This window comes from Melanerpes formicivorus, unplaced genomic scaffold (genome assembly GCF_026170545.1).
Source record: "Melanerpes formicivorus ecotype bairdi unplaced genomic scaffold, bMelFor1.0.p_v2 SCAF_75, whole genome shotgun sequence".
Taxonomy (NCBI): Eukaryota; Metazoa; Chordata; class Aves; order Piciformes; family Picidae; genus Melanerpes; species Melanerpes formicivorus.
In genome coordinates this window covers 2,139,989-2,166,314 of record NW_027142427.1, presented here as the reverse complement: position 1 = coordinate 2,166,314, position 26,326 = coordinate 2,139,989, and the positions used below count along the sequence as shown (strand labels likewise).

The following is a 26,326-nucleotide window of genomic DNA, read 5'->3' as shown; positions in this document are numbered from 1 at the left end:
GCATGTTCTCTGGACTGATGCTCTGGAGACCAGAGCATTTTCTAGAGAATTTGGAAGTGTATTTATTCTAATTGTATTTTCTTAAGTTGAAACTTCATTGAAAATAAAATTACTGGGGTTCCCATCCCATTTTTGAGTATCTAAATTATCTTGCTTATTAAATGACACACATAGTTATTCATTGTAATTGATAGAAAAAACAAACCATACAGACTAGGAAAGAGTGTTTTAACATGTAAGTGTATATTATGTCCTATTGCTTTTTACAGTGTAGAACTGGTGTGCTGAAGGATGTCAGAATGGACAAAAATTAAACTAAAAATTAGATTTGTTCAGCAACCATTTGATTTTTTTGCTGTATCATAACCTTTTTATTATAGCACTCAGTTCAAAGATGTTTGCATACCTTATTGAGCAAGCTGCATATTTTTCTGGCTAAGATGTGTATGGTGTAGTCATTCCATTTTCACACACTTCAGTGACTGAGCTGCATGGACTGCTTTAACTATCACCAGGAAGACTTGATTCAGTTCATCTGCTTATTTGAGTGCTTCAGTTTGTGTACTTTATTACTCCAGTGGTGTATGCTGATAAAGTTCTGTTCTGTGCTGTTAAATTTTTGCTTCTGCCAATCTAACTCTGTGCCATGCTGGGAGAACTGCATGCCTTGCTAACTGCTTACTCCATGGTGAACTCAAGTGGTTGAAATGTTATAATCTGCAGTGTTTTGTTAAATGAGCTGCATATTTTTGTTTTTATATACGTTGCTTACCCAGTTGTGTACATTTGCCCAACTCATTATACAAAATAAGCTTGATTGGAATAAGAACATTCTCTACCAGCTGTCTGCTCTGAGTCAGTATGTAACAAAATTAGCAACTTTCTCTTTCCAACAGTGACATGATTGCATCCAAAGTTTAAGGCAATTGGTTTGGAGATCTTGTTTGTTTCATTCACTCTATGCAAACATCAAGATTAACAAACCAATTTGTTGCAACTTAATTTGTTTTCACAAATATGAACAGAATTAAGTAACAGAAGAGAAAAAAACTCAGCATTCTAATACAGGGAAATGCTTTCGTGTAGAGTATGGAATATATAGAGGCCTAAATATCGTTTTCTGAAGTATAGCCATACGTTGTAAACATAAGAAGATGACATTCTAGAGACCTCCCAAGATGAATATTTCATCAGATAAGCAATATCCTAAGTGCTTAAAGTTGCAAATATACATTTTGTAAATTAAAGGCATGCTTTCATCAAGAGTTATTAAAATAAGCTCATCTCATGACCATTATAAAATCTCAAAATGCTGCAATAGACAAAATACATGAAAACTAATGTACAGGGGTGTGTGGCTTGCTCGTTAACTCTGGTACAAAATTGAATTAGCATCTTCATAACTTGTTGGTTTTTGAGTCAGTTTCAGTAAACCTTGCAGATTTTTCTTAGATTTTGTGGGACTAATTTGCAAAGTTTGCATACCTAGCAGCTTGTCCTTCCATTTTCAAAATCTTCAGCACTGCCTCACCTCCAAAACACTTTCTTAATCTTCTTGAGTACAAAGATACTTAATTAGGGCTATATAGTTTACCTCGATTCCTACCTGCTCCATATATAAATGCAAATGTACTTAGCTCCTGTGTCTGTGTCCCGCTGCAGTTTGCTTTCACTTGAATGTTATAATTCACTGTTGTCTAAACAGATCTGGCTTTGCAAAATGTTACATATGAAAGCTTAATTGATCTTGCTGCTTTGGTCAAAACTTTTTGATTTCAAACAGTGCCTATTTAATTCTTGGGCTTCTCATGAACCATTCCAGGTGGGGGTTGATCTCTTCTCCCAGGCAACCACCAACAGAACAAGAGGACACAGTCTCAAGCTTCACCAGGGGAGGTTTAGGCTGGATGTTAGGAAGAAATTCTTCACAGAAAGAGTGATTGGCCATTGGAATGGTCTGTCCAGGGAGGTGGTGGAGTCACCATCACTGGAGGTGTTTAGGAAGAGACTGGATGGGGTGCTTGGTGCCATGGTTTAGTTGATTAGATGGTGTAGGATGATAGGTCAGACTCAGTGATCTCAAAGGTCTTTCCCAACCTATTCCTATTCCTATTCTATTCTATTCTATTCTATTCTATTCTATTCTATTCTATTCTATTCTATTCTATTCTATTCTATTCTATTCTATTCTATTCATCACAATAGTTTGTTCTAAAAAGAAGTGTGAATATGTAGGGGCAAATATTTTTAGTTGTCTCCCTCCACTTATAATTACAGAAAAGAAATTCAGGGAGAGAGGTACAAAAGGAATATATTAGTATATCCTGGGACATTATGTCAAAGTTAACTTGGTCTTCATATATTTTCTTTGGTTTTTCCATGTACGTAAATGTTGGGTATCTAAGGAATGAAAAAACCTCAGGTATATTTGATATAGCATCTGAGAAGTGAATGTAATACATGAGATGAGCTAGATCCAACCTTGAACTGAAACAGAATAAGTAATTTTGCATAAAATTACTCAGAGCAGAACTTACAGGAGACAGATGGTAAAGGGAGAAGGTTTCATCTCTGTTTCTTTTTTCTTCCCCCATCATGAAATTACTTTCAGTATCAGTCCACTACCAGTAAAGATCTAGATTTTGCACTTCCTTTGGTTGTTAAGTGTCAGCTACAGTTTCACCAAAGTTGTTACTGTAAACTAAGATCAAAGTTAGGGTCTTTTCTTCTTTCTTATCATACTCAAATGATGACTATGTGCATTTTCTGTGCAGCTATCTTGTAGTTTTTGCCAAGGGGAATGAAGAGAAATAGTCCTTTCTTTGGGGAAAGATAATCAAGTATCAGTTGTTGTAATTGATAATACCTGACCTCTTTGTATTGTTTTCTTGTGGTTTCTTTTTCCCAGAGGGTAATTTTCAACGTTGTCAACTTCAGCAAAACGAAAAGCCTCTATAGAGATGGGATGGCTCCAATGGTGAAATCCACAAGCAGGCCAAAATGGTAAGTTACCTTTTCAATGACTTGCTTAATGAGATTCAAGTGTTTTACCTGGAACTTTCTTGTAACAAAGACCTTATTCTCAGATCCACCTTTTGCTAACAGTAGAAGAGAACTTTCATGCAAAGGCAATGTCATGAGGACAGGTTCTCTTTGGAGCAGATGGGCAGCAGGAACCATCCTTGCAGTAATGCTGTACCTTGCAGCGTCTTGTTTCAAGTAGCTTGACTGAAGTGATGTCCATTCAAGCAAACATCTGCTAGGACAGACTCTTACCCATTTTTTCCCTGTATCAGCTGGCTGTCTCCCAACAAAGCCTGCAAACTATATGGGAGATGGGCTGGGCCTGGACTGGCTCTGAGAGGCTGTTTGGCTTTGTCCTCCCTGGTTTGGTTTGGTTGGAGCTCAGTGGAAGAGAGTAAACTCTTCTGTATGAGTTGATCTCATGAGAATAAACAGTGTCTGGTCTGCTTTACCTAAGACAGAAGGTGGCCAAACAACCAAGTTGTAAGCTGCACAATATATATGGCACAGAAAAGCATGCACATGTGAAACACATGAATACCCGTCTAGATGGTACTTTTTCTCAAAGCAAATGTAATGAAATGTGTACTGTGAATAATAATATGTAAATGTAACGAGTCCTAATACATGCAAGGCTCCCAAGAATTCTATGATTTGCCTGTAGCTAGGAGAATTGTTTGAATATGGATGGTGAGGTTAGGCCAGAAGTGTACAGTAATGTATTCTTGTAAGCCTTTATAGCTTCTACTTCTTATTGGTGAATTAATAATGCATTTGATCAAGCTGCCCATTTTCTGAGCCTTATAAATGTATCTTTCTTAAATCCATCAACTGTCACAAAACTTTTACCCGCAAGATGGTAACCTTTGGTGGTCATATGATCATTATTATTGCATATCTTCCTCTTCATATGACCAAGAGGATGGATATTTTATTGTTTTGGTTTTGGTTTGGATTTTGTTGGTTGGTTGGTTTGTGGTTTTGTTTGTTTGTTTGTTTTATCTATATGGTAAGGTCATAGGGACAGAAGAACTGTCTCGCAGCACAGTTAGAGGATGGAGTCAATTCCAGCTCAATAGGAGCATGTAATAATATTGAAAATTAATTTAAGAAATCCATTCTGGTTAGTGTTTTTGTAGTAAAAGTCATGTTAATTGTGTTTACTATTTAACTTCAGAAAAATCTTTTGGGGCATTTCTGGGCCACATTTATCAGGCATACTTTAATCATCTTTTGAAACCTTTTCCTTCTCTCACTGGGGTCTAGTATTTGCAGCTAAGTACATTGTGTGTTAAATTTATCTATAAATCAGATATTGCTTTCATACAAATTTTATGCCTTGCTTTGGTTTCAAATTAAAGTGTAAATCTTATAAAACAATGCAAAATGGTCTTTTTTTCTAGAACACATAGGCTCCTCCACTATTTTTAAAGCAGATTTCTCTTCCATTTCCCTGGAGATCTATTTATTTTTGTGTTTTATATTTTTAGGGGATGTATTTTGCTCCCATGAAAGTGAGGAATGAATAACATTGCCTGGAGCTAGGTACAGTGTAGGCAGCAGGTGCTGAGCAGTTTCCTTGTACATGTCTACTACCATACTTTAATCCTGTTTCCGAGGTTCTTGCTGTATTATTTTTTCTTTAAAACAAGATCATTATTCTATTAAGATACTTTTATTTTTCTCTAATAGTCTGTGTATGAAAATGTCTTGCTGTACTTAGAGGGTACATATGCATTCATCCTGTTATCAGAGACCTTAGTGATATTGGGGTCTACTCAATATAATTTTCTGTCTTGATGTTAATGGGAAATCTGCATGTGTTTTCCAAGTGGGAAAACACACACATTAGTTTTGGGCATATGCCTTTTACTGGAGGTTTTATTTTCCATTTGGATTATGCCTTTTACAATTCTCTATCTGTTTCCATGGCATTCTAGTGAAACCTGTAAACAAAATTTCCTCCTCTGCTGAAATGAGATTTACTGGTACTTGCAAGTGCTTACACAGCATACAGGTAGTTGTGGTCCTTGAACATGAACAGGGCAATATCCAGCTGCATCGATTTGATCCCGTTTGATGCTTTGTATATATTAGTCTAGCAAGCAATAGTGAACCGCTCAATGCTGCAAAAGTGCTGAGGTTTACATGAGGGCACTCAGGACTCAGAATTGTGGAAGGAAACTATTGGGACTCTCCTTTATATTAAGCCAGCATAGCAGGTTAGCTGATAGAATGCAATTAAATTACAAAATTATACATTAATTACAGAAGCTTAAAAGAGACACAATAGGGTTTAAAATCAAGGTAAAAGGAAGAAGGCTGCCAGAATCCACGGTCTCCAAACATTACAGGGCTCAGTCCATCTCTGAACTCTGCTGTACTAATGTTAAAGGAACTCGTCATTGCTGTGCCTGCCTGTGGAGGTGTGTGATCTGTGCTGAAATTCTCCCAGTTTCTCATGCTCTGTCACATATACCTATTCCAATCCCTTTGCTCTACAGTCAGGTTTGAGGTTTAAGTTGATAAATTGTCTGTTTTCCTTTTTGCACTTGGGAAATGTATATACATTGCTCCTCTTACTAACAGATATTTATGCTCAAGTTATGCCCTTTTGATTTGAGTGAGAAAATTCTCACTGTATCCAAGATATAATTTGACCATGTTGCTCACAAAATCCTGCATATCAAAAGTAGATTGGCCTCCAGAGACCGTGAATTTTAATGTTTATTCTGAATGTGGTTGCGCAAACATGGCTCGGAGCTTTGCAACGTTTTGTGAGTTTGATTCTTGACTGGAACAAATCACTCCAAGTGCTCTTGAAGGAGAGTGTGTCAAACACAGATCAACATTTCTGACCTGTATTCTTTTGCCCTGTGGGGTAGGATCTTTAAATGCAGTCAGCATCAAGGTTCAGCTCCGTGTTACTGATGTAAATGAAGTATATCACTGTCATGGAAGTGCTCTATGTGGACACAGACGTTCTGGTGTTGACATTCTTCTCTTTTGAAGTAAGGCCAAACATTTTCAGTAATGAGCTACTGAAAAAGAGGAAGCAGTATGCTGAAGGTGGAGGAAAAACAGATTTCATGGTAAAGAAAAATACTGGGTTCTTCTGAAATGGAAAAACCTTGCCAAAGAAATTCTGAGTAAAATGATGTGTATTTTCCTCGTACATGGTAATGGATTTATGAATGAATATTCATTCCCAGAAGGATAAAGCAAAAATAAAACAAAACCCCAAACCAACCAAGCAAAAAAACTAAGCAGGTTAAATTCTGAGTCCCTCTACCTACTTTTTCTTCAGTTTTGTGGGTGCGCCATGTTGATGCTAAATAGCACAGGGTTGTTTCAGTCTTGTGAATCAGATTGCACTGCAGAAGCGCAGAATTGTGCCACACCATGTTACATCAGTTGCCCTTCATTGCAAATTGGGCAAGATGAAGCTCAAGATTTTATCTTAAGCCAGTGGAATATGCTGGTCTGATCAATTAGCTTCTTCAGAAATGTTACACCAAAATTTCAGAGAATTGGTGTTTTTTCTCAGTAAGTAGTACAGATAGGAAAAACTCTATTACTACAATAGAGTTTATTTTGTCTGTGTTGTTTTTCTTTGTCTCATCTGTGGAGCTGAAGAATTTGAGGGGAGATGGATTTGAGGAAATGAAATTTTTGCTGTGCTAATACAGTTTCTACTGTAACTGTCTTTTTCTTTGCTGCTTCACGTATGTGCAACCCGAGTTTATTACAGTGTCTTAATCATGATTTCACATTAAAAGCTCTCTCTTTGGAAGGTATTCATAAAATCAATCACATGGCCATAGAAGAGGAATACCATTTAAGTACATGCAGCATACTATTACATTGGTTGCATGAAGTTTAACAAGTTTCTCAAAGTGAAATAGAAGAGTGAGTTGTTTGAGAGGCAGCAGATTTTCCAAATGATGAAGTGAGCAAATATTCCCTTTGGGCAGAGAACAGCTATAACTCTTGATTATTCAGTGTGAGCATTGCCTCATTGGGGACATTAGTTTTTCAAATTGTGCTAATCTTTTAAAAGTAACAACTGGCCGCTCATCACCTTAGGTATTTCAGCAAGATCATGTGCAAAACTCTAATTAGTATTTATAGAACAGCAACTCCTCCCAGTAGAATAGTAGTGGTAGCTGGCAAATATCTGGTTGACACCTGTTAAGTCTTCAGACATCCATTGTATTTTATTCTGCATTTCAAATGAGCAGAGAGCAGTAGGTGAAGTTCCCATAATTAAGGGATAAAGGATAATAAATAACATGGCTCTTGAGTGGATGAATACAAGGTTAAAGGCTGTTCCGCACTTGTGATGCAGTGTTTCAGGAATTGTTTGTTTGTAAGTAATAATGCTAGCTAAAATATTATGGAGCCTTCAGCATATGAGAGAGGATTTATGCCTAGATTTACATGTGTTTTGTTTATAATGTCAGATTTCAAACTGTTTCTTGGCAAAGCAGCTACTTTCTTCCCTGTCTTTTATCTCACTCAGCGCTGATGGCTTTTAACTGGATAGCTGCCTTCCCTAGCAAGCACTCCACTACCTCTGTTGCTATAACATCTACTGTTAAATACTCACAACACATTGCTACTGAAGTGTTTTTCTCTTCCAGTAAACCTGGGAGTACAGAAGAACTTCTAGGTAATTAATTCAAATTTGAATCTATATGTATTTTGGTAAATATTGTCATGATGAGGAATTTTGGTAGACATCGAGAAAAGCAATGCAAGTTTTATGAACAATACTCCCATATGTTCCATTCATCAGAAGAGGACAAGACTGAGAAAATCTGAATTTTGAGCAGCTAAAATGTGTTGATTCTTGCCAAGTTTCTTTAACATTTGTGTCTACAATGCAGTGTTACAATCACTACCATGTCTCCCAGGCTGCATTATACATTCAGAGACTTTCAGCGGCATTTTTAGTATGTATTTATATATCTTTAGCCATAAGATAAGCTGTTTGTGAAATGAGCTGTCATTTGTAGTGAAACAGTTTGAGAATAAAGCACTAAATATATATATAGCTTGCTAATCTGAAAGACTAGACTTGCTTACTATAAAATATATAGCAGGATAGGGTTAGTGATAACATCACCTGAGTTTAGGTGAAGAAATGAAGAAGCTGTTATCATTACCTGACTCCTTCTGTGGCCTATTTCACAACTTTGGTTACTCTCTGAAGTTTGTTCCTTTGCCAGTTTTATAATGCAATGTGTGCTTGTTCTGGCTTTCCTGGGGGAGCAGGTGAGAGAATGCTTTTGGAGGTTCAGAAGTATTTCCCATGGCACAGGTACGTGTTGATGCAGTCTTTGCCAGGTGGAGATCTGGCTTCTCTGAGCTGCTCTCCTTCGTGCGCTACTACAGCTCTGCATAGGATCGGCAGGTTGGGAGCTGGCCCATGTTAAGACTAAAATTTTGAGAAAGAGGATTTAGTTTTGGTCTGGTTCATCTCTTAGATCCAAACCCAGCTGTATGGGTCCAACTGGAGGAGCAGTGAGATAGGTGGGAATAAGTGGCTGGAGCATAGGTGAGGGAATAAGGTTAGCAGCTGCTAGGAAAATACCTAGAGAATTGTCTGTGGAACCACAGACTCCATTTCAATAACTTGTAGCATTTTATTGGGAGAAAATAAGGAAAAAGACATTGCAGTATTGACCTTTTAAAATCCCACACTGAGTGAAAAGGAGTATTGTCTTGGTCTTTTTGTAGCTCTTTGGGAGAAAATAAGATGTTTTAAGGCAGCTTTAAGGGTGGCATATATCTGAAAGCAAAATAGCTCTCTCTGAAGCCAATCTCTGGGTAAATTAATGTTTGTGTGAATCTTGTGAAATAACAAAAGAAGCAGCCCTAACCCCTCTACAAACCCATAAAAGAAATGCACTTTCTTCCCCTTTCCCAGTCCAGCAAGGCTAGTTAGTTATTCCTGGGAATACAGAGTAGGTTACATAACACTTATCAGCAATAACTTTTGTGGAATTAGAGAAGCGGTCATATTCTGCTGACACAAAGTATGAATCAGATCTCCAAACTAATGTGTTCATTTTGCAAACTAAATGAGATTGGTTTGTGGCAAGAAAGAAGGTTAAAATTTATTGACTGTATACTTTACTGGAAATTTAAGACGCATGGAACTATGTTTGGGAAAATTAGTAATAAGGAAATTAAATGAATATAAAAGAAGGCAAATGAATTTTAGGATTCAAAGAGAAAATGAGGATGTTCCAAAGAACCACTAAACCATCATTCAAAACCCCTAGCTGTTTTATATGTGAGTGTGTTCCTCATCATTTATCCAACTGATCTCCTGTAAATCAACTTATTTAGTTTACAACGGTGTCAAAAGGCTCCAGCAAGGATCAAGACTCACTGTGCTTACTGCTGTGGAAGCATATACACAGACAAAGTCCTTTTTCAAAGTTGTGAAAATTTTATGATTGATTTCAGTAAGAGCTAAGTTAGGCCAATACTGAGCACTTCTGAAAATTCCATCCTTAAAGATTTATTCCAAGCAGTAACTGTTTAAAAAATGACATACTGCTTACATAAGAGTCTAAATATTTGATGGTTATAGTATTTACATCTAAAACACCAGAGGCTATGTGCTTTAATACCTCAATCTGTTTCCCATATACTCTGTCAACATGAGTTCTGTGCATTGATCGTAGGCACTCTGTGATCCCTAAACTTGTATTCATGAAAGGTTACCTGTGGCACTACTTGATTCATGAAAGATTTGAAACACACAGGAAACAAATGGGTCTGTTCTTGCTATGTGCATTTTTATCATCTATAAATACTTAATTGCTGATGTGCTGCTGAGAAATTAAAAATCTTTTAAGATTGTGGTTGCCTGAAAAGAGTTCCCCCATCACCAGTGCAAATCACAATGAAATAGTTTATGGCAGTTTAAAACAACTGAATTGTAGGTTTCCCCCGCTGTAGTCTATGGTATTGAGTTTAGTGGCTGCAAAGTATGACCAGGGCTGTGCATTACATCCTGTCCTGAAACAGGTCATTCTCTTTCATAGGTGATGGGCATTTGGTGGAACTGATTTCTAAAAGCAGTGCTCACAGAACTGGGTCCCTGACCTTGGCAGGTTTTTAAAAACACATATCTATATGAAATTGAGGCTTTTTCCCCCCAAAATGAGTCTGTAAGTTAGATAAATATGGGCAGCACTGAACTCAAAGCAGAGTCAAACTACCAAGAGGACATTGCAGCTTTTCGTTGCAATTTTGCACTTTGAACTAATGGAGCGAAGCAGAATGAAAATCACCTCTCTTAAGAATGGCATTTATCAGCCGTAAGTACTTGGTAGTAAGAGCCCTACACAGACAAAGCTAAGTGTCACCAAGAAATGTACTTGAAAATCAGACTGTTAACACAAGACTACACAAATAAGAGCCAAAAGCTGTAATCAGAAAATGCAAGATCTCTTTTAGAATGTTTTAATGGTCTGGAGAGTGCTAGATAAGTCGAATTTAACTAGATGTAATAACCTATGACATAATATAATTGTGAGTACACCAGGACTCAGCACAGTCAGGTTAAATTTGGGCTTTCTTTCACTTTGCCTTGCAACTTTAAGGATCTTCCAACACATGATTTAAAACCCCCATAGTTCTGCTTAAATTGGCATATGAAGTTAAGGCATAGGATATGCAGTATATCAGAAACACAGCCCTATGTAACATTAGGGCTAAAATATCCATCCTAATCTTTTCAAATGTTTGTCTGAATCATTAACAACAACTTTTTCCTTTTTCTTTTTTATCCATTTTCTGTGATGAAATTACATTTAGTGCAGAGGAAATGGTAATAAGAACTATTCATTGTGACCTTCTGATAAAAGTGAGATGGTTATCAGGCACCTGCCTTATATTCGAAGTGCCATGGTAAAAGCCATAGCAGAGAGTTCAATTTCTCTTTTAATGGAACATAAAATAGAAGGCAAGAGCATTTTGTTCTCCTGTGGAAATTGAGAATTGTAGAGAAAATAAGCAATAAATAATGGCAGGTGATAATGCAGGAGCAGAACATTAATAGACGCTGTGCCTTGAACTTTGTCTCATGGGATTAAATAGTTCTATATAAACCAAAATATAAACCCGTAATTTTTATGTTGTGATGAGTTATGAAGTAACTTCTGTGTGATATGTCATTGCTTTGAGATAATTAAAATTCAATGATAGTAGAATAAAGATAAGATCATTCCTGCATCTCTAGATACTGAAACAGTGGCTGAAGTTAGTTTTTGTTTGTTTTCAACTGATTCGAGTACAATTATTTTGAATTCTAGCTTGAAAACAAAACTTTGTCTTCCTGTCCCCTATATTAAACATCTCTGACACTGAAGATCTAGCAAGAGCTCTCTTAATGTGATTGTAAGGTATCCAGGTTTTTTTGGCAGCAAATACTAATTCCAGTCTTTCTGCCTAGCACTGGTCAGGTAGCACAAGGATAACTATCTGCCAGACACTTTGGTTAATGGAAGGGTGAGAATCTAGGTTGTTAGTGGAAAGCTGATGGCTTTGCTGACAGTTCCCTGCTACTAGAAAATAAGAGTGCTGCTGGGAAGTGGAAGGGCTGTGCTGGGCAAGGGGACTAGGAAGTGCTGGTTTTCGGATGAAATGTCATCCAACCCTTTGGAAATCATGAACTGTTACTATAGGTTTGAACAATGCAGCAGTCCTGCGGCTGCTGCCAAACAGATTTCGCTGCTATTTAGTTGGTGTATTTGTAAAACTCAGGGTTGATATTCACTTGCATGGGGTCTCAGGTCACTGGGCAGCAAGGCTGAAGAGTTTCTCCAATATCTGTAATGGAGTCCCCACACCTGGGACTTACCCACAGGTGATCATGCAGATGGGTTAAAAGGGTGAGCTGCGTGGTGAAGTGCAGGTGTCTGCCATCAGGCCATTACATTAGTTACAGGTGGGACGGTAGTTGAAAAACAGACTCGGGGGGGTCTTTTCTTTTGCCACACCACAGTTCGAAGGTTTTGGGGCAGGAGGTAAGTTCTGTTTATCCTGACTGGTAGGAGGGTTTTCCAGCTCTTGAGTCCGTGATAGTGTGAGTGCTGTAACTGTTTTTGGTTTTTAACAGTGAGATATGTATGGAAATTATCAAATCAGTTGTGCAAAGAACCCATAAAGCATTTATTTCAGCTAGGCTGCTGCTTTTGAAGCAATAGTGTGGTTCTAGGGTGTGGTGGGGTCTGGGTTGTGGTGCAGCTGCTCTGCCCTGACCTACCTCCTTCTCTCAGGCACTGCTGGACTCCTTTGTACTGTTCAGGCTCTGCCTTTTGCAGTTTTGTTACCTTATTCCCTCTGACTCTCACAGAACCACTGTTCTTCGGTACCTCCAATCTGGGAGAGAAAATGGTGGGTCCTGGAGATGAGAGGGATCTGCCTTTGTGTCCTGTCCATTCCAAGGTATGTAAACAGGTTTTTGCTCAGGTGCTGTCTGCCCACAGTATGGCTGAGGAAATTTTGTCATGAGAAGCCCAGTGATGAAAAGAAAGCAGCTCAACAATTAGGGGTTTTTATTAGCAGTTACTTATAAATTTATTATGGAATTACACTGGCTAGCTGGACTTGGAATAAATTTATTTCAAATGGCAAAATTAGTGGCTTCCAACACTGGGAACTGCTGTTGAGACTGAAAGAAAAATGTGTTTGTGTTAGCTTTGAAGGTTTCACTGTTATTCAACCTTTTTCAGGTGCTGTTGTCAAAAAAGAATAAACAAACCCAAAAACCCACCTGTGCTCATTCTATGGAAGAGTTTTTCTGACTAATTTATTGGAAACCTGTGATATCCTTCAGCAAATTTACAGGACAAGCTGATATAGCTCAAGATAAAAAGAAAGTCATCTTTAAAGGATAGATTCACCATAGAATGAAATGGAGGAATTTTCAAGTTAAAATAATTTATAATGCCTTTTAATATTTGATAAAATCTTCTTCTAGTAATTTTTTCTCAGTGTAGTTAACAAGCACCAGCACCTGATATCTTTGAGACTAACAGTGATACAATAATTTAGCCATCATAAGGAAAATAATTTTTCCCCATCTGCTACTCTTCTGGGTAGCTTAATGGTCTTATGGTTGTTTTTAAATGCAGTTCAGTCAATCAAGGGGAGGCACATGTATATGTGTGTGTGTGTATATATGCATGTGTGTGTTCTTTCTGTTAAACACAATTTTCTTGGTTCTCCTGAGGCGCTATTGCTATTCTGGGGGTGCTGGTGGAAGCAGTTGTGCAAATTCTGCTCAAAAATGCTTGGTTCACATGGGCTGTGTGAACTTGAGGAATGATTCAGCAAGGGCAAAAGTGCAGCTGCAGGTACAGTCAGGAGGGCTTTCCTTCAGTAGCAGCTTCTGTAGCTAAAAGCAAAGTAAGTCAAGCTATGCAGGGAAGGAACCATATTGAGATGCACTGTGTGTTAATCCCTGCAGGCAAAAGTCTAATACTTGCTTTGAAAGGAGTAAAAAGGGGAAATGCTGTTTGTGCACCTGGTCAAGTGGTGAGGGAGTTGTTTTAGGGGGGGAATCATCGATATAAATAGTTTTCAGTACAAGTAGAAAACAAAGATAAACCCTGTGTCAGGGTGCTGTATGTCATGCTCCTTGAGCATGTGTGGCGATGTTCACTGTTAACTTTTCTGTCTGAAAAGCACATAGACTTTAAAACCAGTAAATTACATGCAGTGTTGGCCTTTAATCATGTACTGAGAATGATCACCTGGAAGGAAATTTCCACTGTTGTGCAGGTGCAATCTGAGAGTCCTAATCAGAGCACAGAAACAAGAGGGGAAAACATATTGAGACATTAGTTACCCAGAAGAAAATATGAGTAACTTTTCTTTTGGAAGTATTTAACAGATGTAATTCTGCTTTGCTGCCATTGTCTCAATGAGTGAATGTGGGTTTGATGATAGTGTTCCCTTTCAGACTGATGTACAGTGAACTGCAGGTCTGTTGGTAAAGAAGCCAGGTGTGAAGGGTAGAGTGCTCATCCATATTCCAGAGGGCTTAAAGCAGCATGTAGGAGACATTCATTGTGCTTTCCCATTTCTTCAGCTGTAGGCTCTACTGAGAGTTCTTATTTCAGACTTATGTAAAGTACTTTCCACCCCACCCATGTGAGATACCCACACATCAGAAGTCAGCCTCTGTGATCTGTGTGGCTGCATTCTTGGACAAGTTTCACTGTACAGTGAAAATGAACAGTGTGTTCTGGATTTGTCACTTCGAATTCTCATCAACTGGTATCTGAGTACTATGAAAGTATAGAAACCAATAACCTAGATGAATCATAAATGTCTGGGGTATGTGTGTGTGTATGTTTGTGTGGGGGTTGATCCTTCAGTTTGTTTTCTTTCCTTTTATTTTGGCAAAGATTTCTAAGTTTACACTAAGAGCCTGGGCTTGAAAAACACGTCTGAATACAGGAAATGAAAGAGTGAATAAAAATGGAGAGAAAATAGTAGCCTGGAGTGAGATGTGTGACTAACTGTATCTGAGGCCTCGAGATGCTAAAATTACAGAAGGAAATAAATTGCATGTCGACTGCATGTTTTTCTTCCATTCTTGGAGCGATAGAAACCAGGATGTCTTCTATAAAAAGCAACAGTGAACTTCACTATAACCAAGAACGAGAAACTGTATTTTAGTTCCTAAAAGACTCTTCTCTTGCTGCACAATAGAGCATAGCATTTACATTCACAGTACTGCCACTGTGTGGTTTCCTCTGAAATTCCTCAGGTAAGGAAAGCCATTCTCTACCAAACCATTGAGGCAATCAAAGCGGCTTGTATGTGTGGGAAAGGGAATGATAGCAATAAAAACTCCGTGGATTCATGTCAAAAGACTTACTCTTATTTTTGGTTTAGTGTTTGTTTTCCTTTCTTGAAGGAGGGATTTCATGATTATACATTTTCTGCCTTCCAGCTATGTGTTGTCAGCACAGCCTAGCATTATAATACTTTAACATTTAGAGTGGAAACTGAAGGTTTTCACTCTATTTCGAAAGTTGGTAAGCAATTTTAGGTTCCAACCAAACTTGTTATTAGAGTTTCTTTTTAAGGTTTTAGTTCTTTGAAAGTACAGTGCAATGAAATAAAGATACATCCACTGACAGAATCTTGTGCTAACATAAATAAAGGCTGTTTATAGCTTTGCTTCAACATGTAATTAATAAAAGCTATTTCGCTTGAAACCACCACCACCAAAAAAAAAGTGGAGTAAGGTTTAGAAAACCTTCTGGTAAGTGAAGCTGAGATACTTTATAGCAGATGCACAAGTGGTGTATATATTCACAGACAACATTTACAAGTATCACTAACATGTTCTGCCTGACAGAATGAGCCACGTGCATGTGAAGTTAATGGTTACTAATGCCTCGATAAAAGCTACTTACTGGAATATGTTTTATGCAGATATTTGATATTTGGGGTTTTGCACTCGAAATGCACTTCCATGCTCGCTGCTTATGCTTCGTATCCAAACACTTTTGTGCACGTGTGTAATTACAAACAGCTTAGAATGTCACAAAACTCTCTAATGCCTAGTAGTACAATGCAGTTATTGAAGTCAAGCTTAATTATATATTTTTTTTTTAGGTCAATTTTATTGAAATATTTACCACTAGTACAGTAAAATGATGCTATAGGGCTCAAACTTCTAGTTGGTGAACAGTGCTCATTTTTTGCCTCCGCTTTCTGAAAGAGTGTGCTGGGTATCTTCTGTTGCGGTTTCAAGCTGAACATCTGTGGTTTTTAAATGATAGCCTGTTCAGCTTTTTATTTTATCCAATATATAAAACTGGAAACTGGTGAAATTTCTCTTAAATGTTTGTAGTATATCTAAGAGTGGCTAGGTGGGTAAGAGTCAGAAAATCTGGAAGCTAATAACTACTGCTGCGTTGGTGACATTGATTTCTACTCTCCTTTCCTGTTTCATGTTTATTTCCTTGTGTCTGAGACATGAACTTCAGAAACCAGTGTATTGAAAACAAATGCACTATATTACAGACATGAAAATTCACCACTACTTGGAGGTGAAGTCAGGGCCTGAAGTTGAAAAGGGCTGAACTTCTCACAGTACTCCCTAGTCAAAGAGCTAATAGTTGCCCAGGACATGCGTACAGATGAAAGCTATTGCCTTGGGTGGCTAGAATGGAAACTGAGGTAGAAGGAAGGCTTTAAAAGTAACTAATGAAACCTTGAGAGGTTTTGAAAAGTTAGGGTAATTCTTCTTGGGTTTTTGTGGGGCATAGAGTGCGAGGCTGACTATTTGTCATCCTGCTCAAATGTTTTGATATCTTCTGTTCAAAGTCCATCCCACAATAGACATCAAATGCTTAATTAATGTTTGTTACCACATTTTACAGGAGGAGATATAAAGGCCAAAGATAATATATATATATATTTTTTTTTTTTTTTAATTTAATTATTTATATTTTTTCTTCAGGGTCATTGTAAGGCTCAGCTTTGGAGCAAACTCAGGTGTTTTTTTTCCAATTCTGTTTGCTTCTCAGTTCAATGATCCAAAACCAATAAAAATCTACTACCAAATTTACTGTGTTATACTGTTACATCATAACCTTAGTTTCATCCTATGCATAGCCTTGCTGTAAGCAGGTCAAACTTGGCTTTGAGTATATACTTATTTTGGGTTTATTTTTCCAGAAATTGCTCTTTGAACTCCTAGAGAAAGCTTGAACGTTTCCACACCTTCAGAGTGCAAAAAGCAGTTTGCTTTGTTTCAGAAGCTTTTTGCTGCTCCTAGCGGGATTTAACAGACCTTTTGAGTTGTAAAAGAATATATTCCCTTATTCTGAGAGCTAGAATTTGCCTCTTGTGGTATTTATATAGAAGTTGTCTACTGCTAGATTACTGAAAAAAAAATTATTTATCACCTCAAAATACTTGCATGATATTTTTAATTATTTTTTTTCCTGGTGTGTTTTAAAGCTGTCTAAAAATACACCCAGACACTCCAAACAAAGCAACAAAAAGGCTTCCCATAAGCTCCAGAACAATTAAACTCAGTGCTCCCTTCTAAATAAACCATGTGTTGGGTCAGCAGAGCCCACAAGAGACGGCCTCTTTAGACCCACTGTTTGCACGATGTTTTTTGCACCAGTTTGGAAGCTTGTGTCTGTTCTAACTGCCTAGAAATACCTTCACATAACGTTAGATTTAGCTTTCAGAAGTTATCCGACTGAGTTTGAACCACTGCAATGAAAGGTTCGTAACACAAAGGTTGTCATACCCTTTGTTGAAACGGTGCCCCTGTAACGTGGGGTATTAAATATTTAACATAGTTTGCCGCAGACAAAAAGCAATTTTGTTTAATTTTTCCTAAATATTAATGCTATCATGCACCTTAATCCTTTCATTATAATAAAAATTTGTTCAAGCTCGTTCTTATTAAACATTTTCTAATTTATAAGGATATGGATGTTTTGCTTCTGATCCTAATAAGGCCAAAATGCCATTGTAAAGAAAAAGCGTAAGAGCTGGGAGGGAGTCTTCCTGTTATATAGGGAAAAATTACAGGCTACAAATGTAACTTAATTTTTTTACCCAAGGACACCAAAGACAATGCCTGTCTCCCAAGTAAGCCAGCTTAAAATTTTGGGTCAGTTGTCAAGGAATGAAATTAAATACCTGAGAAACACTCAGTGAAATGACGTGGAAAATCATTTATAAAGAAGTTGCCATCCATTTCTGAGTGAGGACAGTTCTTCCATCTGTATCCCTGAACTGCAGGGGGAAAAAAACCAAGATGGGTTGAATTGGAATGAGTTTTGAATCAACTGTTCTCTGCATCCTGCAACAAAATATAGTTGGCAATTATTTTTAATGCTAATTAAAGGCATGTTCCTTGAAATGCTTACTGTTGATAGGGTTACTGGAGGCAGTTAGCACTTGATATGATAGCAAATGTTTCCCATCATAACCCATCAATCTACATCCGCAGGCAGCAGCAAGGTATGCTACACATAGAATATTAAAAAATGAAGAAGAAATAACTTTAAGGTAATATAGTTTAGAATTTCAATATATTTAGGCAACATTAATACTCAGTATAAGTATACTGATATGGCATGAGCCACAGCAGTAAAACTACAGCTGGGGACAGGGAGGAGATGAGCCCCGTTTTTGTACTGGGTCTAATGTCTCTGTTTTGACTTAAAAATTCCTTCTTTCATCTAATTGCAATTTGCACACTCAAACAAGGAAATTCATGTTTGCTTTAGAAGTAGAGTTTTATTATTATGACCCCTTTTTTCCCCTCATGGAATGACTGTTTTTAATTTCCAATGTCCACAGCCACTGCCAGAAAAATATTGCTAATTTGCTTGTATACAAAGAGCTTCATTTTACTTGTGCTAGGTGCACTCTTTTTACAAACAAAATAGCTTCTTTTTAATATTAAACTGATTAAAACAGTCTCTGCATAATTCCTAGGCCTGCTGAATCCCATGTTAGTTGATTTTCTGAGCCAATATATCTCATGTGAGGAATAATTTTATTGAGAAAGCAAAGAATCAACTTGCAATGTAAAGAACTGAATGTAGGAAGAAGTTCTTCATAGAAAGAGATTGGCCATTGGAATGGGCTGCCCAGGGAGGTGGTGGAGTCCCTGGAGGTGTTTAGGAAGAGACCTGATGGGGTACTTGGTGCCATGATTTAGTTGATAAGATAGTGTTGGATGATGGGTTGGACTTGATCACAAAGGTCTCTTCCAATCTGGTTAATTCTATTCTAGTAGCTGTGGGGATTGTGGATACAATAGATCAGTATAAGAAACATTTGGATTTAGCTGGTGTTATTTTAGGTTTACAGAACTGTTGGAGGAGATTGTGGTCAGTTTGGTGAAGTGTATATTTTTATCTTGAAAATGTGGGTAGTCCACTGAAGTTGAACACAAATTGAAGTGTCTTGCTAAATATAGGCTTCTCCTCTCAAATGCTAGCAATGCATGTTTAGTCATCAACTCTATATCCCACTTGCTTCTAATCCAAATAACTATATTCCAAATATCCCTGGCTGTGATAACCTATAATGAAACTATTGTCTTGAACAAGGTGTGATAATTAGATAGGGTGATGACCTTTATAGTGCTGGAGGAGAGCTGCTACCTTAACAATTAAAAGAGATAATTCCTGCAAAGGTGGAAGTTCCCTCTTTGAAACCGTGTGTGACAGTGCCAGGTGACAGGCATTGCACTGCTGGGGCCTCATGCACATCTCTCTTTGTGATTTGGAGGGGCCATGCTGCTATTCACCACCCCACCAAAAGGGTATAAAAGGACCACAACTTCTGGAGTCCGTGTGTTGAATCTGCCCCAGAATGCACACCCACCACCCAAGAACTTGGATTATGCCTGTGAGCCCTCTTGAGAACCAAGGGTGATGATATCTTTCTTTGTCTCTCTCATTAAGTCTCTCTTTTTTTGTTAATCTTTCTATTCTTTTTTCCCCTCTCCTCTTTCTCCCCATTTTTCCTCTGCTCTGGTCTAATCTGATAAACTTAACTCCTCAGCTGTTTTGTGTTGATTAATTTACACCAAAGGAATTTTTTCATCTTAGCATAACCTCCCCTGCTGTTCAGGGTACTGGCTTGTGACACTTACCTGGATGACTTCAGCACTTATGTGAGCCATGTGAGGCCAATCTAAAGGCAGATAGAGATGTGATTGCAGGTGAAGTCAAACACTTCAAGAATGGGAGAGCACTTCTAGTAAGTGCTTCTGGAAAATCCTGATCACGTGTCAAAAAGCTCAATTTACTTTCCTCTTTCACAGAACAGCAAGATGACTGTGTACTCTTTTCTCTGGTTGTATATCTGCCAAGAAATGTTGTTAGCATGCTTGTGGGTCCTCTTTGGCTGGACCAACTATAAAAGATACTATTGTGCTCCTTTCCTTGTGTCCTTGGATAAAACAGCAAAATCCCAGGTGTAATCTTACAGCGTTCACATTAGTGTTAGGTGTTACTATGCATCTTGGCTGAAGATGATAAACTGAGGCAGTCTTTTGCAATTATAAATGGGAGAGGTCTCAAGTGCTGTGATAATAAGTAGCAAAACTCAATCTGATAGAGGACAGTTTCTCAGCAGGGTCTGTAGAATTGATCTCTTCTACTGGAAAAGATTAGAAGACTGAGGATATTACTGTCCTCCATACTCTCTCCAAAATGGAGTTTTTCTTTGTTTTTGGCAACAACTGTGGTGAAATCAGCAAAATGAAAAGGGGAAATGGAAACACTAAAAACAAACAAAAGCGAGAGAAAGAAGAGGATATTCTGACCAAAGAATCAGTTCTATCAGATGTGTGATACAAACTGGAACACCTGCCTTGGTGAAATTAGGTATTTAGTCTCTAGGATACATGGCAGTCCCTGATGAAGGGTAGACAGATTCTCTCTGAAATCAAGAGGGAGACTTTTTTCCTAGTTCTGAATTAAAGAATCACTGTGTCCTTCATTGGAGTGGAAAAAGCAATAGAACAATGTGCATTACCTACAGATGAGGTTTATAAGGTAATTAATCAGATACTATGGAATTCCTCAGTCATGCCTTTGACTGAAATAATACATTAACAAATTGATTTAATGAGACAACTCCAGAAATCCCATACTGGATTTCATTCTTACTGTAAGTACTTGAAATAAGATATGTTACCCTAAATAGTATTGCAAGGCAAGCCAGAGATGTCTCACTATGTAGAGGATTTGATGAAACACTGCTGAGTGGGATGTGAGGAATCCTACAAAGACAATGAATAGACTCCCACAGCTTTAGTCACTGTTCACCTATAATCTCTTTCCAGATATTTAGCTTTACACTGATGTGAATATGGGAGGTCCTCATCCTAATCTGGCCCTTTGTGCAGTAAAGCATACATACCTCTAAAGATGATTCTAAGGTCTTGGGGAAGATTATACATTTACTTAAGGTCATATGCTGCACAGATGAGTGAAACTACCCAGTGTCACATCTGTGTTCTATGGTTAGGCATGAGAATTAGGTTACATTTTAGTCAAAAAGGAATGACTTCAAGTAAAACCTGCAAATGGTCGTGTGGGCTCTCTGAAGCCTTCTGCCATTTCATATCAACAAATCTACATCTTGCTGAAATCAGTAGATATTTTAGCTAACGTTTCAATAACTGTAAGCTTCTCCAAAGAAGGGACATAATATAAATAATGTTGCTTTTTTTTCAGTGCTTATAATATTCTAGAATATTTTTAAACAAGAAAGAAGGGAAATAGCATGTTCTGTGGAGCCCACGGTTAAGACAGACAAGTGAACAGAAATATAGTCTATTAATAGAGTGGTTAAACTGAAGGTTTGAGTGTAAAAGCAGTTTGGTAGCCTAAATATATATGGAAGTAATAGATGGACCTCCATACAAGGGATTGAATCTGGTAAATCTCAGTGGCTTTCTGACTGCCAGAATGTACCTGGTAAGCTTAAAAGAGAAAAATGGCTGTGAAGGGGAAGATATAAACTGACATTAATAGTACATACCCATGTACTAACTTGATTTAAAGCAGATATGGAAATTTAGATCTAAAATATCTCTCAATATCACTAAAGAAGGGAGATTTTCCATGTTTTTTAAATAAAAAATAATTTGTCTTCATGAAGATTTATGAAAGTATGACTGTACTCTGCATGTAATGGAAACATTCATTTCCTTTCAGTGGTATGGTGGAATGTCTCTGCATGCGTGCCTTTTCTCACAAACATCAAGTTTAAAGGAATTTTTCTTGAACCTGTAAAGATCTCTAGACTCTTGGAAAAACAGGTAGTTACAAACCCCACATCTCTGTACATGAATAGTATTGAAGTTCTATTAAGTATTACTTGGCATATCAAAGCCTTTGCACTGATAACTGCGTCGTCAGTCATGTAGTGTCCCATTGCGAAAGAAATGAGAGATTAAAATCCGCCCTTCCCCTCCCTCCATGTTTTTAAAGGATACAAACCTGATTTGTATAATGAGAAAATAATACAAATTATTCCCTTCAAGAATTAAACAGTGACTACTGCCCTACAAAATTACCATAACCAACAGTGAAATCCTGAACTGTGCTTGAAATATCTGCATTTTCCAGTTCCCTACAGTTTCTTCTTTCAACACTTTGAGCTACGCTAATGCCCACTGCACATAGCTTGAAACCTGCAGAAAGATTATAGTTGATACAAGCTGATGCGCTGTTGATGATCTCAGTTTGCAAGCTGTTTAATGTTAAAAGTTCTACTGAATCTGTCAGCAGAAAGTCTATGAATAATTTCAAAGACCCTCCCAAGCCTATCTGTTCTCTTGCTTCCAGCATGCTGCTTTTAGTAATGAAACTAGCAGACCGGTAGCTGCTGCTTGGCTGGTGGAAAAGTGACTGGGAAGCAGTTTCACCACAGCTGTGTAAGATTGAGAGACATGCTTCCCTTTTCATTGCTGGAACAATTACTGCTCATTCCTAGTAGCAGTGAAACTTGTATTTCAACAGACAGTTGTGGATAAAATGGGTGAATGCAGCATGGTCCCCAGATTTTCCTCTCCTTGAAGATATCTGACTCCTCTTACCAGAGCCCAGCTGCCTGGCGTGGTTGGTGCATCCTGCAGGGTGTTTTCTGGCTGTGCTTCTATGTATGTCTGCATATGTCTGGTGTTTTAAAAAAAATCTGCCTATTCTTTGTGGAGCATGTAGAAGACTGAAAAATGTCATTAGCTATCTGCTTGTATGACCTCTTTGGTACTAAGAGCTACATGGAATTGGACTTTCTGCTTCATTCAAACGTCATTTCACTGTATGGTTTATTCCCTGTTTCAGGCACTTTGCAGAAAGATTCTGTGGTGGTAATGGTCATCAGAGCTTTACCATCATTTTATGGAAGTTTTGAAATACCAATTGACCTCCTAAGGTACTTGCCAGTATCTTGTAGAAATCCTGATTCTTTTAATTATCCAGTCTTATCTAAGCTTGAAATGAATGATAGCTTGGTGAGAGTGTAGCAAGAAGCAGTCATGTGGTGATCAGGATTCAGAATTTCTTACAGCCACCCATTACTTAGCTGGTGTTCAAACCTGGTGGTTTGTTTTTGTGTTTGTGGGTGGGTTGGTTGGTTTGTTTTGTGTTGTGGCTTCTCATGATTTTCTTTACCTTCTAAGAAAAAGAATGATATCTGGTAAAAGTTATAGCGAAGGGCTTTCTGTGACATCACTCTTAGCTTGTTGGGAAATGTCTCAGTCATTTTTGGACTCTGAATAAGAGAAAAGTCTAAAGCATAAATGAGCAAATATTTCAGCAAGCTTTTTGGGTGGTTTTTAGGTGATACTTGTGTAACAAAGAAGCAAAAAAAAAACCCTCTGTAGTTCTTAGTGTTCAGAACTCCTGATGGCTTAGAGGAATTAGGTCTACAAGCATAAAATAAGTATTTTAAATAAGCATAATAGGAGCAACACTCACTATTGAAGTGGATGTTTCCTTTTCAGTAAAAGGGTGGTGTAGTAGAAGGTGATCTGTTGTAAAGTCTTTGCTTCTGGTACTTACTATGGTACCATGGCAACATCAGAATTAGACACAGAAAATGGGGCAAGCAGCCTGGTGGAACATAATGAAGTCTACAGAAACAATGTGTTACAGGGAATCTGCAGAAAAATAATATTAACAATCAAGTATAGTAGAATTCTGGTGAGAAAGTGGGAACATTGTAGAGCTCTTCTGGGAACAGATTGAGAATGGGATTTGCCAGTAGGAAATGTAGAAAGCACTGAAAAAAGAATATATTCTCTAGGTTGCTACCCTCTGAGGTAGAAGAGTTTTAAGTGGCACTTCTAGGTTGGGGAGATTTAGACACCAGTTAGCTTTTGAAATCCAGTACAGCTGCAGTTTCTTATATCTATAAGCGAAACAGTAATTCACTACTGCTGTGCCTTGTGTGTTCAATCAAGAGTGTCCTAATTAGCTCCTTTCAGGGTTTTTGTTGTTGTTTGTTTTTGCCTCTGAAAGGAGAGTGCAGTCCTCTCTGCTGTAAGGGTTGTTTAGGTTAATCAGCTGTCCAGATTTGCTCTGTACTCCTAAGAGAAGATGGAGTCACTCTCTAGCCATTTTGCACTGCAGGAATGCTTAAGTACCTTGGTTTCGACAGACTGCAATTATGAGGGATAGAACTGCACTACCGTGACTATATGATTCCAAATCAAAACTATCTGATGATCATGGTGTCTCATCAATATTCATGTGTGAGAACTCAGAAGTCACAGATGAGAAACCTATCATGGGAAATATTAGTGCAAAATCATAGTCACGACTGCATAGGAGACATTAAATAACATAGATCATAGCAGACTGTTGTATTTTCATTTTTGACTGCTTTTGTTTCTCACAGGAGGTGTTTATGTGCCTTGTTTCAAAGGGTTTGTGTACACATTGCAGATTTACCACAACAATGTCGTTGATTTTATTTGTTCCCCAGCTGTTATGGGTTATGCTGGGTATCTTTGTACCACCTGCACAGCTGAAGGTCCTTATTTTGGCTGATTGCAGATTATAGGTTTGGCTGTTATCAAATTAGCCTTATGAACTCCTTTGGTTATTCCAAAATCAACCTCATGACCTGCATGTCAAAATTGTTGCAGCTGAACGTGTATGAGCATGTGAGGATTAAGGTGTTGGGAATGCTATCCTACCATTTAATCTCCAAACGAGTTTGGAAGACACTGCTTATGAAATTGATTGATCCCTCTGGAGTGTGGAAATGATAAGGTTGAGACAAAGAATAAAAAAATGTTTTGTGCATGACAAATATTAAGCTTAATGTCCACTCTTACCAGCAGCACAATTTTCCCTGTGTGTGACAGCATTGCCACTGCAGGCTTGGATTTGGTTCTACGGGCAGTGATCTCTTATCTGTCATTGTTGCATCTTTTGCCTCGGTCTTCTCTGACAAGGTATCCCAAGCTTCTAGGACCTGCTTAGAGATGGGGGTCAAGGAGAGCGGCCAGGTGTGGATGAAGTCTGAGAAAGGGATGACTTAAGGGAACTCAACCCATTAAGGGCCACAGGAGCAGAGAAGTAGCGTCTCAGGCTGATATTCTGTAGAAGCCACTGGCTGTCATCTTTCCAAGATAATGAACATGGGAGGAGTTCTTGATGACTGAAGAAAGATAAGTGTTATAGACCTCCTGGCCATTTTTGAGGATGGGTATGTGGGGAAGCACAGCCCAGCCGATCTTGTGTTGGAGCAAGGTTCTCTTGGAAGGCATTTCTGGGCATGTGAATGGGAAGGTGCTTGGATGCTTGACTGATCTGATTGCATTTTATAAGATAGAGATTTGTGGGTGATGGGGAAGTGATTATTTACCTTAGCTTCAGAAAGTGTTTTGATATGGTCTTTTGAGAGTAGTTTTGTAAGATGCTTTGGTCTGAGTGCATGGATGCTTGGTCTTTGGGTATCAACTCGGGTATCTGAATGCAGAAGAGAAATTAAGGAAATATCAAGAGGAATTCAGTTAATAGTCTCAAAAGAATGATTCAAAATCATTCAGAAAGTTTTCAAGTGATAGTCAGCTACTCTTTGCAAAGCTGCAAAGCATAAGCACTACCTGAAGTTTATTTATTAGAAAGGCCATACCATTTTTGCACATAGTGTTCAAGACAGCAGAAGATAATGAAGAGTATGCATTAAAGCTACAGTAATTGTTTAATAACGTTGTGACATTAAAACTCCTACTTATTATCCATCTTTATTAATAAATAATTGCTATTTTTGTTGTTGATTTGTGGTAATTCCCACCATATGCTTGCAGATCATCAAACACTGAAAATTGTCTCTGTCCTTGAAGAAATTCAGAGCTATGGTGGATCCTCTACTGTGCTCCTTTGTTGTTTTCAGTGATATATTTCTCTGTATGCCTTTGTTCTACTCCAAGGATAATTATGTATTGAAACACCAGGCAATACATGTATTCTCAAAGACTGAACCAAACTTTAGATTCTTAACATGCACTTGGATGGAAAACTTTTGTCCTTGTTATGCTTATGCCTCCTTAAGCTTTTTAAGGGTTTCTTTTTCAGTTTTGGTAGGGAATTATATGTTTAAACCCATCCTAGAAAGTTAGAAAATAGTTCTGTTTACACTAGTGAGAATGTGTGGATGTATATTACAGGAAAAAAACAGTAACACTTTTTGCTGTTGCTTTGCTTTTAATTGGCTTTGTTGGGTGACTGGGCTATGAACAAGGAGG

At 37.9% G+C, this 26,326-nt stretch overlaps 1 protein-coding gene across 4 annotated transcripts in view; it reads left to right on the top strand.

Moving 5' to 3' along the window:
• The window catches only part of BEND5 (BEN domain containing 5), a 1,094,864-nt gene that overhangs the window by 242,090 nt on the left and 826,448 nt on the right, over positions 1–26,326 (top strand). For all 4 annotated transcript variants that reach the window (XM_068163846.1, XM_068163845.1, XM_068163844.1 and 1 more), the window contains exon 4: positions 2,909–3,003. In XM_068163846.1, the coding sequence (XP_068019947.1) occupies positions 2,909–3,003 (95 nt within the window). The remainder of the gene's footprint in view (positions 1–2,908; positions 3,004–26,326) is intronic.